We start from the raw sequence: 12,220 nt of genomic DNA, 5'->3' as shown, positions 1-12,220 counted from the left end.
CAAAATTTGGGGGGGGGGGCCGGGCCCCTTTTTTTCCCTCTTTTTTTCCCTTGGGCCCCCCCCCCCCGTTTTTCTTCCCCCAATCCCTGGTTCGGAAAAAAACCCTTCCCCTTTTCCCCCCACAAAGGGGCCCCCGGCCGCGGAGGAGGACGGCCTGCGGCCGCTTCGTGCGGCTCTCGAGCACGCACCGCCCCCAACAAGGGGGTCCCGCGCGCCCGCGGGCTACGACCTGTACAGGTGAGCGCCGGCCGCCCGGGCGGAGGGCCGGGGGAGGCCGCCTTCCGTCCCCTCCATCCCTGCCCCCGACAGAAGGCTGATTCCCGAACTTTAAATGTATTTCTTTATTGGTTTCAGAGAGGAAGGGAGAAGGAGAGAGAGAGAGAAACATCAATGATGAGAGAGAATCATTGATCGGCTGCCTCCTGCACACCCCCCACTGGGGATCGAGCCCGAAACCCAGGCTTGTGCCCTTGGCCGGAATCGAACCTGGGACCCTTCAGTCTGCAGGCTGACGCTCTATCCACTGAGCCAAGCCGACTGGGGCTAATTCCCGAACGTGAGAGCTTTCTGTCACGTTAGCTTACCTTCTGCTGCCACGGCTTGAAACTTCCATTTAAAAGATTACAGAGACAGACGTTTTTTGCATATATGTACAGTTTCCGCCTTTTTTTTTATATATTGGAAAATTTTAGCTTTCCTCTTTAACCTGAATTTAACAGCCATTTGGGCAAAGAGTGTAGAATAGCAAACAAATATTCATAAATGTGCCCTGAGGCGTTATTTTGCAACATGGAATGTTCTCTGCGGCCTTGTTTTGCAACATTGATTGCATCCTCTCCGCGTGGAAGGTAGAGATGCTTAAGGCAAGCCTTACCCTTCAAGGCCCGAGCATGGCGCTGTGCATAATAGAAGGAAAAGCCAGGGTGGAGCCTAGGTGCTTAGTGTGAACGTACCTAGGCAGGATTAATGAAGGCTGCTTTTGTTTAAAGCGTGAATAAAATTTCTCCGTTTAAGTTTGCCCCAAGGACTGGAAATTTCACAAAGGGCTTGAATAGGAAAAGCAGAAATGTTAGTAATACTACCCCCCCCCCCCCTTTTCACTTCTATACTTTTTACCTATACTAAAAACTTTAATGTATATATTTTTAAATCCTCACAACAGTCTGAATAGGTGAGTGTTACCTTTTACAGGTGAGGGGTTTGTAAGGAGCTGAATTGATTAATCCAAAGGCTTGAATGTAGGAGAATTTTTGACCCTGAATTAAGTGCCTTTTTTCACTGGACTCCTGTGCCCACTTCTTAGGGCCATTAAGGTAAGTGAAAAGCGGATTGGAGATAGGGAGTGGTCTGAGCCTTAGGATGTATTTTAAAGCATTCCAGGTAATTCTAACCTGAGAACTATGGTCTAAGTCATAAGTGAGTACAGGAGAAGAGGAGAAAGAACTGTGATGATAGTAAGGGAGAAGAGAAAGAAAAAGAAAAGTGAGGTATAGACTGTTGTAGCTGAAAGGGACTATAGTTCAGCCCCTTAGTTTCATAAGTAGAAATAGTATAACAACACATAGTTTGACTGTACCATGTCTGGGCACTGTTCTGATCTAAGAAGAGATGGATTCAAGGTACTTTCAGCATCTTTATATACTGAAATAGACATGGATCTCTTTAATAAATTAGTGTGTAACTATTTGAAGAGAGCAAATTTCATTGAAGAAAGATACACTACCGCTTTACCAGTCTTAATGAAGGTCTTCAAAGTGACTTCCAGTTTTGCTTATTTTTAAATTTCTATCAAAGAGGGGGCGACAGTAAAAACAGCAGCAGCAGCACTAGCTGGGTGGATCTTGGAGCATCAGTTCCTCAGCAGTGTGCATCTCCAGGGCTGGTCACAGTGGTCCGCTCTCCCCGCAGCTCGTGAAAGGTCATGGCCGCAGCTGGGTGTGCTTGCCAATCCACCAACACCAGCAGAACAGATGCAACCCAGCTGTCCCCAGATAGGTGGCCCACCTATTGTCCCCTTTCCTTCTCTGCATGTTTTTCATGATCCCTTGCAGTGGTTCTCAACCTTCCTAATGCCGCGACCCTTTAATAGTTTCTCATGTTGTGGTGACTCCCAACCATAAAATTATTTTCATTGCTACTTCATAACTGTAATTTTGCTACTGTTTTGAATCGTAATGTAAATATCTGATATGCAGGACGTATTTTCATCGTTCGTGACCCACAGGTTGAGAACCGCTGCCTTAGAGGATTGTTGTGAGACTAACATGAGTTATAAAAACAGAACTGTGCCTGGGGCATAGTAAGGGCTTTGTAAATGTTAGCTATTATTTACCCTCCTTCCTTGGTTCTCTCTTTATCTTCCTCTTTTCATACCACGTTAGAGAAGCACATACTTTTTAAAAGTTCATCTTTTCTGTCCCCTCCTGCTAAATCATTACCTCAGTTTCCCAACCAAATTTTGTTCAGGGGAGAATGCATTTATATATTGTCACCTCTTTCACCACAAAAAAGTCACTACATCTAAATGCCAGTGTTTTGTTTTTTCAATATCTTTCCAGTGCCTATGATTACACAGTACCACCCATGGAGAAAACCCTTGTGAAAACCGACATTCAGATAGCTCTTCCTTCTGGGTGCTATGGAAGAGTAGGTAAGTGGTTCAAGGTGTTTTTGTGATACGTTCCTTCATCTTAGTTTTATCTGGGCTATAAAAGAGGGAAGGGATATTTCTTGGCCTGAGTCCTAAAATAAGGAAGTGCCAACTGTGATGGCAAATGCAGCCATTTGAAAACTTTTATTTACATAATTATACTTTGGAGATATTCCAGTTCCATTTCAAAGCACTGCAATGAAGTAAATATCGCAATAAAGCAAGTCACGTGATTTTGGGGGTTTTCTAGTTCATATGAAAGTTAATGTTTACACTCTTGTAGTCTATTAAGTATACAATAGCATTATGTCTAAAAATGTACATATCTTAATTTAAAAATATTTTAGTGCTTAAAAAATGCTAATCATCTAAGCCTTCAGCAAGTTGTAATCTCTCTGCTAATGGTAGGTCTTCAATTTGTAAAAAATGTAATATCTGCAAAGCACAATAAACAAGGTATGCTTATATCTGCTTTTGCCTCTTATCTCTGCTATTTTTCCGATTCCTTACTTTAGCTCTTAGAAGGCTCACATTGGCTCAAGAGGTTCTCGCTGAGAGAAAAACTGAAAATATAGGTGACTTTTAACTGTCACTTTTTCCAGTGTTACCACCAACTTGCCCTTCAAAAACCAGACTGCATATGAAGTCAAGATTTCTTTGTGAAGATGGTGATGAGAATGGCTAATATTTGTTATTTAAGAAAATAGAGGCCTGCTCATGATAATGGCACATGGCATTTTATATCACGAGAGTGAAACTTCTAAAACCTGTTAGTCCCAGAGTATATCCGGCCACACAGCCTTTTCCCTTTTGGGTTTGCCCCCTTGAAGTGTGTTAGGGAAACACCTCACAGTGCAGGAGCTGAGACAGAATGGAGTGTAAGTTCTCAGGTTCGACTTTCCTAGAGTGATGCAGTTGTTTGTCCCTGGAGAGAGAGTTTAAAACTTCTTTTCAAGAGCATAATTACTTCCTGACTACCTTCAAAGTAAACCTAAGGAGCAAGTGGAACTGTGACCCACCTTCCTGTCCCAGGGTTGGGTGGGAGGTGATAGCAAGAGTATCATTATCTTGTTGGCCATGAGACCTGCTGATGCCCCACTCCAGGCACTTACCACCTTATTGTCTGTGTCCATGGGTTATGCATACATGCATACAAGTTCTTTGGTTGATCTCTTCCCACCCACCCCTGCTTTTTATATTTTCTTTTTAAGAATAAAAGGCATAATAAGAATAAAAAGCATAGTAAATTGAGTTTCTAAGGTTTAGTTTTTGGCATTTTTTTTCAACTGACATTAAGCCTTTTACGCTGGTTCACTTGTTACATACGGACATGTCTTTTGGCATCTGTATCATGAGTTGGAGCCCCAAGTTCTAGACTGGGCTCTGCTACTCTTTGATTAGGTTTATGACTCTTGTTCCCCTCTCCCTCTCTCCCTCTCCCTCTCCCATATCCCCTTCTTCCCGTCTACATTACAACATGCTCAGAACTCTCATTTTAAAACAAAGTCCTTTTCCTCAGTTCTGTGCCCCTGCCAGCTACAGCCCTCCCATTGTGGCCCTGCTTCACACAGTTGTCTTCGGTTGTCCCACTTGCTCACCTTTCAGTTCATTCTAGTCGTCCATGGCTACACCGCCCTAGTCCTCCACTGGCTGAACTTGGATGGACTGGCTTAAGTTGGCTTCAAATTAAACCTTGTCAGATTTTTCTAAACTATTCTTTTCTACTTTGGTAATACAGAGTAATAAGTAAAGTGAAGATGAAGATATCAGTGATGGGAAATAAGAGTAATAACATGCTTAAATTGTGTCAGTTATATCAAGTAATTGCCCTTCCCCCTTAAAATAGCCAATTTCTCTCTTTTTTTTTTTAGCTCCACGTTCCGGCTTGGCTGCAAAACACTTTATAGATGTAGGAGGTATTGTATTTACATTCTTATTCTGTAAATATTTCTAAGTATTTACTTTGCATTTGCTTATTAAGAGGAAGTAATCTAATGCCAAATTTTATTCTTATTTTATTTCAAGAAAAGGAAATGGTTTCTGTTGTGTCTTGCCTTTTAGAAATTTCAGTCTCTGAATAACAGGCAATCATGATAGTTATAAATGCTATTTGAATATGTTTAATTTTTAAATGACCATTATGTGAAATGTATGTTATTTTACTACTAGGCTAACTAGACACTCTCTGACAGATAGGGTTTTTGCCTTGGTTTAGTGTTAATCTGCATTTAGTCCAAACATGACTCCATTTATAGAAGAAATTTTATTATTATAAGAGAAGGAAGAGCTTTTATGTCACTTAAGCAAAAGGTTCTAGAAAATGCAGGTATATATTATAGTAAGATTTTTCTTACCTCCTTAAGAGAGGTATCCATGTTTGTCAAAAGATAAAAGGAGAATCTTTCCCTAAAGTCAAGAGAGAAGACACTGTCCTTTCCTGTCTCAATTTCTTTTTTTTTTTTTTTTAATATATTTTTATTGATTTCAGAGAGGGAGAGAGAGAGATAGAAACATCATCGATGAGAGAGAATCATTGATCGGCTGCCTCCTTCATGCCCCACACTGGAGGTCGAGCCCACAGCCCAGGCATGTGCCCTGGCAGGGAATCAAACCCTGACCTTCTGGTTCATAGGTTGATGCTCAACCACTGAGTCACACCAGCTGGGCCTGTTTCAATTTCTTGCTGAGCAGGTCTTCCATGGCTCCTGTTCCCTTATAACAAGGCCTTACTCAGTGTCTCCCAAAGTCAACAACTTCCTCACCAGGCCCCTTTCATGAGGGAACCTTAGGCTCCTCTGCTGGCCATCCTGTACGACCTTACTGAACGGAAATTCTCACCTTCCTGATATGCCTCCCTTACTTGGATCTCATTACTGGTGACAGACCCCATTGACAAGGTTATGTCCTGACCCTTCCTTATCCCCATTGATAATGGCGAGTGCTTCACTAACATGCTGTAGCTACTTTTGACAGATGAGAAAACTGGCTCAAAGATGAGTCCAAGTAGACACATTAAAAACCTGGAATCTCCATCCATAGGATTTCACTCCACTTGTTCTTTCCACCACCATTTAATGCTGTTGATCCCCCTGCCCATCTACCACCAGCCATAGTCTGTCCTGAGTTAGCTCATTGTCACATGCACTGCATAGGTTATAAGCACGATTGAGACCTGTCCTTGAACTATCTCCTGCCTGCCCCTTAGTCTCCCCATGGTGTCACTAGGTGGTGCTGTGGGACAAGACAAGAGCCCAAAAGCAGTTCCTAAGAGAAGCTGAGTTTGACAAAACAGGGATGGACCACGTCCTGGGATTGAAGATTAATTACCTGGGCTCAGTTATGTGATTTTCAAAAATACTTGTATACAAGGTCAAGTATGGTAATTTAGGACTATAATTTAAGGATATAAAAAATTGTGTATATTTAAAAAGAAATTTCAAAGGGTTGGGGAAAGCACATGGGCTTTGGAGAAACAACAATGAAAATTAGTGTGCACTCCTGTGAAGGGTTGGAGGATTAAATGCTAATGTATGTAACTCTAATACTATTTGACTCATATTAAATCCTGGAAGTTCTATTTCCTGTGCCCTAGGGACTTCACAGACTTTTTTTTTTTAATGTGGAAACTTTGTTACTAATTTTTGCTCTGTTGAAGCAAACCCTCTGAAAAAAATTCATGTAAAGGAAATGGAAAGTTAGTTTGCCTGGTGATTGGTTTGGTATTTATAAAATCACATTGTGGTGTGTTCTTGGATGCAGAGTATCTTAAAAATGTCTCTTAGGCACGGGTCTATCACAGTTGGCCACAGTTTTTATTTCAGAGGAAAGATGTTGTTAGAAATCCCAGGCAGTAAATAAGGGTCAAAGGGAAAAGTTGAGTATGCAGGATTCTGTTCAGAACTCACATCTGGTAGGTGTGGATAGTTTTCACTAAAGGTTTCCAACAAATGACATGCCAAAGTCTTGACAGAGTAAAACATTGCCTGAAGTCAGTTAATCACTCTGCCAGTTCCAATGCATGATTTTTCCAGTGATAACTTCAAAACACTTGCTGCTTTCTCATGAAGAGAAATATCCCTGGTGTAATGTATGTCCCTTACTATGTGGGTTTTTCTTGAAGGTCAAGTTGCCTTTGAGTGATAAGTGAACTTGGAACTGTTTTTGTTTTGTTTTTCTTAATACTTTTGGCATTCATGCTAAAAAGTAAATTTAATTGAGAGCTTTTTTTCCCTGCCAAACAACTTCATTTCTTTTAGTTAGTTGAAGGTTTTCCCATGTCTGTGTGCTGCGCATAAAATCTTGGTGGATCACCTGGCATTGCAGAATTCAAAATTCAAAACCCAACCATTTGAGTTTGATAAAACAACTTTATAGATAGATAGTAAAGGCCTTTACACAAAGGGAGTGTTTTTGTATCTTAGGAGATAGCATAGACTAAAAAAATAAATACTTAAGTCATATGCAAAAGAGTTAAATACCCAAAGAGATTAGAAAAAAATATAAACAAAATATAGAAGAGAACATGCAAGTACGCAGCAATCATATGGAGGAGGAAAAGTCCAGCCTCCCTAGTCACCAGGGAAATGCAAAGTAATGCCATGAAATACCATTTCATTTCTTTCTCATTACTTTGGCTGGAATTAAAAAGATTGCTACCTCTGGTATTGCAAAGACTTTGGAAATGGGCCTTCTTAAATACCGTTGATGGAAGTTTGAAGTGCTACACCTTTTTTTGCAAATTGTCCACTAAAATTTAAAATGTACACACCCTTTGACCCAGAAAAGTGCTTTTTGGAAACTATTTGATGAGGATAAAAAGCAGTAATACACAAAGACATATGTACAGGGCTGCTCTGTGTGTTATAGCAAAGTGTGAAAATAACATGAATGTGTGATAATATTTAAGAAATACATACAATAATGGTCCTGTATATCTTAGATTTAAAAAGAATGACTAAGACATGCATATTAGTCTCAAAGAATGTCTATGTGGCAAAAAAGAAAGTAATGTATAAAATATACTAGAGACCTGGTGCACGAATTTGTGCACGGGTGGTGTCCCTCAGCCTGGCCAGCAATCAGGGCCTATCAGAGCAGGCCAGCCAGGGGCAGAGGCTGTGGGAGTGTAGTGACCACCCGGGGGCAGCTCCTGCATTGAGCATCTGCCACCTGGTGGTCAGTGTGTTGTCATAGTAATTGGTGGAGACCAGTGGTAATGGTTGCTTAGGCTTTTATATTATATAGATTACTGTAATATTGGCTACCTGAGGGAGGGTAGGGGAACATTATTAGCTTTTGCTTTATATGTATCTGTACTATTTGGGTAATCTAAAAATGTTCTGGTAAAATAGGAACAAAAGAATTCAGAAGTCAATCCACATTGTCTTATCTCGCACATTCTAATCTAGATAAATGAGTCCTAGTCTGTACTCCAAGCCTTGCAGTATGGGATTCCATTGCCTTCGGTGGTCATCTGTGCAGGCCATGGGTAGCATGTCCTGCTGAGGGCTTTCTGCATTAAATCTCATCTACATTATTCCTGCAGCCAAAATTCTCTGCACATAGATCTAAAGGAAAGAGTTGGTCCCATCTTTGTCTTAATTGTATCAATAAATATTAAGGACAAATTTAATGGTCAGCTGGTAATGGGGAAAGAAATCAGGCTTCAGTATTCTTTGAATTGGTCATTGCTGTATAAGTAGAAAGGAAGACTGTTTTAAAAAATACTTAAATTCAATTTCACATCCCTAGTAATTCATTCATAAAGCACAGGGGTTAATTTAAACTTCTCCTGGGATCCGCTGGAAAAATCTAAAATGTTGATTTTTCTGAGTTTTGTTTTTTTTCCTATGGTGGAACTTTTTTTTTTTTTTTAAATTTACTTTCTCCCCTTCCCCCTATATGAGAAAATTGAAAGGAAATGCTTACCCTTGTTCTAAAAAAAAAAAGGTTTTTTTTTTTCAGTTGACCTTTAAATAATGAAGCCTGCCAACCGCATTGGTACCCATGGAGCTAAGTTCCTGATTACTTTTATTTCCTTTTTTCCTTTGATAAGAGGGTGTGTTTTTTTTGTTTTGGCTTTGTGTTTTGTTTTTTTTAGAAGGTAGGTGTTACTAGATAGACATTACATGGACCTGCATTGAATTAAGTTTGCATGAATTCTATCCAGCATTTTACAAACCAAGGGAAAAGAATTAGCGGGTATAAAGGAAATTGGTAGGAGTGGAGGGGAGATTGGAGAGTGACTGCTAGTAGATAGGGGGTTTCTTTTGGGCTAATGAAAATACTCTGAAATTGATTATGGCGATGGTTGTACAACTCTGAATACACTAAAAATTGTTGAATTGTGAATTAAGTTTCAATGTTTAAAAAACGGAAATGAAAAGGCCTTGGTGCCACCTATATTATCTGTGCTTGTATTTATGGAAACATTTAAATTCCTGGCTCAAAGATAAGTGCTAACAAGTCTGGTAAATGTACTTCTCTGGGCCAAAGCTGGGCTCTGGCTTACATTTCTCTTGCTCTTGTGTTTATAGTCTCAAACAGGTACTAATTATACAGGATTCTAAGTGAAAGTGTGCTCATTATTAAGCTAATGTGTTAATGTCTTCTGAGAGATCACTGTCTAAGAAAAGGTGGAGGCTTAAATTAAAAGGTTCAGCTCCATTTTTATTATAGAAATGAAATGTGCTGATATTTGGTAGATGGCTGCTTAACGATGTCAGCGTTGACTTACTCCACTGCCGATCTTCAGGCTTTCAGACATTTTTATTTATGACTCAATCATATTTCAATGTGGAGATTAGTAGGAAGCTGCCACCAGGAAAAGCCTTTAAAATCCAAATCATAATTTTCTCCTGGTCTTTTTTGGCAGGTGTGCAGCGGATAGACAGTGAGTTTGGAGAGCAATTCAGGACCACCTGTCTGAGTTGCGAAGTGCCTGCTCGCAGTTTAGAGTAGGAAACTGTCACCATTTATAAGGGTAACCGGTTGGAAAATAAGGACTACCTTCTAAATTCTTATTTGTATATTAGTAAGATTTCTTAGTTTTGATGCTTTACGTAGTTACCAGATGCTTACTCAGTTGTATAAAAATCGCAGAGCCATGCCCAGCTGGTAAAGCCCAGCTGGTCAAGCGTTGACCCATGCATCAAGAGAGGTCACTGGTTCGATTTGCAGTCAGGGTAAAAGCCCAGGCTGCAGGCTCAATACCGCACCAGGGGGCTGTGCAGGAACAACTGATCAATATTTCCATCTCATCAATGTTTCTTATCTCCCTCTCCCTATCTCTCTAAATATTAATTTTAAAAAATCTATAAAAATTTCAGAGCCACATAAGAGTGATTTTTGAGGTAATTGCACACTCTTAGTGTTTTGGTAGCATAAAACAAATTAACATTATTTTTCTTTTCTCCAGCTGGTGTTATAGATGAAGATTATAGAGGAAATCTTGGTGTTGTACTGTTTAATTTTGGCAAAGAAAAATTTGAAGGTATGTTAAATACATATGGTCACATAGATGCAGTGAGTCTTCCAAGTTATGTACTTCTAAATGGCACATGCTATAGTTCTCGTTGTATAAGGCAGAGTACAGAGAATGCATTAATAAAAGATCAGTAACACACTTTTGTGTTTTTTTTTCTCTTTGAAGTAAAAAAGGGTGACCGAATTGCACAGCTCATTTGTGAAAGGATTTTTTATCCAGAAATAGAGGAAGTTCAAGTAAGTATCATAAAAACTGAGTAGGGAATGAATGATCAGTGAAGGAAATTAAAATTGTGAGATTTAATATGCTATCTGTAACTAAATAGCATATATGACTAGTCCCATTTTTAAGCAAAATTAAAATCTTAGCTGTAGAATTTCTTGATGATTTTCATGGCTATCATATAGCATTATAATGGGTAATAAATCATTTAAATGTACTGTGAAATTCTATTTCCTTAGCTTTTTTGAAAATTATTCAATATTTAAATTTATGGAACTAAAATTTAGTTTTGTTTTCTGTAATCTTTTTTAAAGATGGATTAGCAGGAATGAAAGTCTTATTAATGAGGAGCTGGGGAGAACTGAGAGGATCTGAAATTAACCAGATGGCTTGCCACCTTTTATCTTTTCAGGCTTTGGATGACACTGAAAGGGGCTCAGGAGGTTTTGGTTCTACTGGAAAAAATTAAAATTTATGCCAAGAATAGAAAATGAGAAATAAAGAGTTTTTGTTTGGTGTTGTGCACTTCCGTAAACTTAAAAGCTTTAGATTCTAAAAATATTTGGTTCTCTTATGATCGAGGAAAAAGGTAATCTGTTGGGATCATATTGAACTTTTTTGTGTTTTTCTACATTTGTTGTTGTATAAATATTCATGGTAACCTAATTGTTTGTTTTTTTGTTTTTTTCAATCAAACGTACGTACATCAGTTATAGATCCCCAGAACTGTATTATTTAACTCACTAAATGCCACTCATTCAACAACTTATTCTTTGGTTTGTTTTATAGATCCTAAGCAAAGCCTTTTATTCAATAAATTTGAATTATTTCACAGATACAAATTATTATGTAAACTGAACTAAAAGATGATATATAAAAAAAGTTATTCCTTGTTCTCTTTATTGGTATAAAAACTGTGTGTGTGTGTGTGTGTGTGTGTGTGTGTGTGTGTGTGTGTAGAGGGAGAGAGGGGTGGGGGAGAGTCTAAACTTTGAAGCTTAGGATTTCTTGGTGAGAGTGGGAAGAAGGGAATCATCAGTTTATTTTTCTATTTTAAGTGTTTTTTTTAATCTTCCTTTGGTAGACCCCAGGTTGACTGGGTAGAGTATGTTTGTGAAAGGAAATATAACTTGGAAATTTCCAGTTGGTTTATTTCTCCAGATTTTGTTTCATTAAGTAAATTGTACGAGTTGTAGTTAGTATATTGGTTTCCCTCACTGCAATAGCAATAATAGGCTGTATCCAAGGAAATACTGAATTTAATCAGGATAAACTAAATATAATGATGTATGCTTAGTCCACTGAGTTTGTCCAACCCATGTACATTTGCTTAAATATGTTTAAGCAGCATTTCATTTCTGTGGATTTGTTTGATTAACATCGGCAAACTTCTAGGTGTGCTTTCTATACTCATTTCCCAGACCCCTTTGCACCAGACTGTCAGTCAGGTACACTAGTGTGGGACTCCAACGCATCATTTTTGTATGTGGGGTCACACAGCAGACTGCCGGAGCTGTCTGCCCAAGTTCTAGCACAGGCTAGAGTTTGTTGCTGCCCATCCAGTGGTTCTCTAGGCCATTTAATACCCTACAATGTAGTGGGTTGCTATTCATTAGTGAGTCATGACAGCACAGTGGGTCATAACTAGCATTTAAAGAAACTGAATAGAAAAACAGAGAATGACACTTGTCAGGTGGGTAAATACTATGAAGATTGAATTACATATTTATGTGTACTGAGTCGTGGTATAAATTATTTCTGCTAAACTAGCCAGAGTAGGTTCTGTTCTCAACATAGTAACAGTTGAGTAAGAACAAATAGTATGACTACTAAGAGATATGGTCTTATACTGTTAAATTAGT

At 39.0% G+C, this 12,220-nt stretch overlaps 1 protein-coding gene across 1 annotated transcript in view; it reads left to right on the top strand.

Annotated features, from left to right (window-relative positions):
- Positions 1-11,240, top strand: part of DUT (deoxyuridine triphosphatase) — a 13,104-nt gene extending 1,864 nt beyond the window's left edge. The window contains exons 2-8 of the mRNA XM_014453475.2: positions 128-237; positions 2,559-2,650; positions 3,166-3,225; positions 4,522-4,566; positions 10,068-10,142; positions 10,302-10,372; positions 10,771-11,240. Coding sequence (XP_014308961.2) covers positions 128-237; positions 2,559-2,650; positions 3,166-3,225; positions 4,522-4,566; positions 10,068-10,142; positions 10,302-10,372; positions 10,771-10,827 — 510 coding nt within the window. The 3' untranslated portion in view covers positions 10,828-11,240. The remainder of the gene's footprint in view (positions 1-127; positions 238-2,558; positions 2,651-3,165; positions 3,226-4,521; positions 4,567-10,067; positions 10,143-10,301; positions 10,373-10,770) is intronic.
- Positions 11,241-12,220: the final 980 nt, after the last annotated feature.

The sequence above is a fragment of the Myotis lucifugus genome, unplaced genomic scaffold, assembly GCF_000147115.1.
Source record: "Myotis lucifugus unplaced genomic scaffold, Myoluc2.0 scaffold_23, whole genome shotgun sequence".
Lineage (NCBI taxonomy): Eukaryota > Metazoa > Chordata > Mammalia > Chiroptera > Vespertilionidae > Myotis > Myotis lucifugus.
This window is presented reverse-complemented; position numbering and strand designations above follow the sequence as displayed.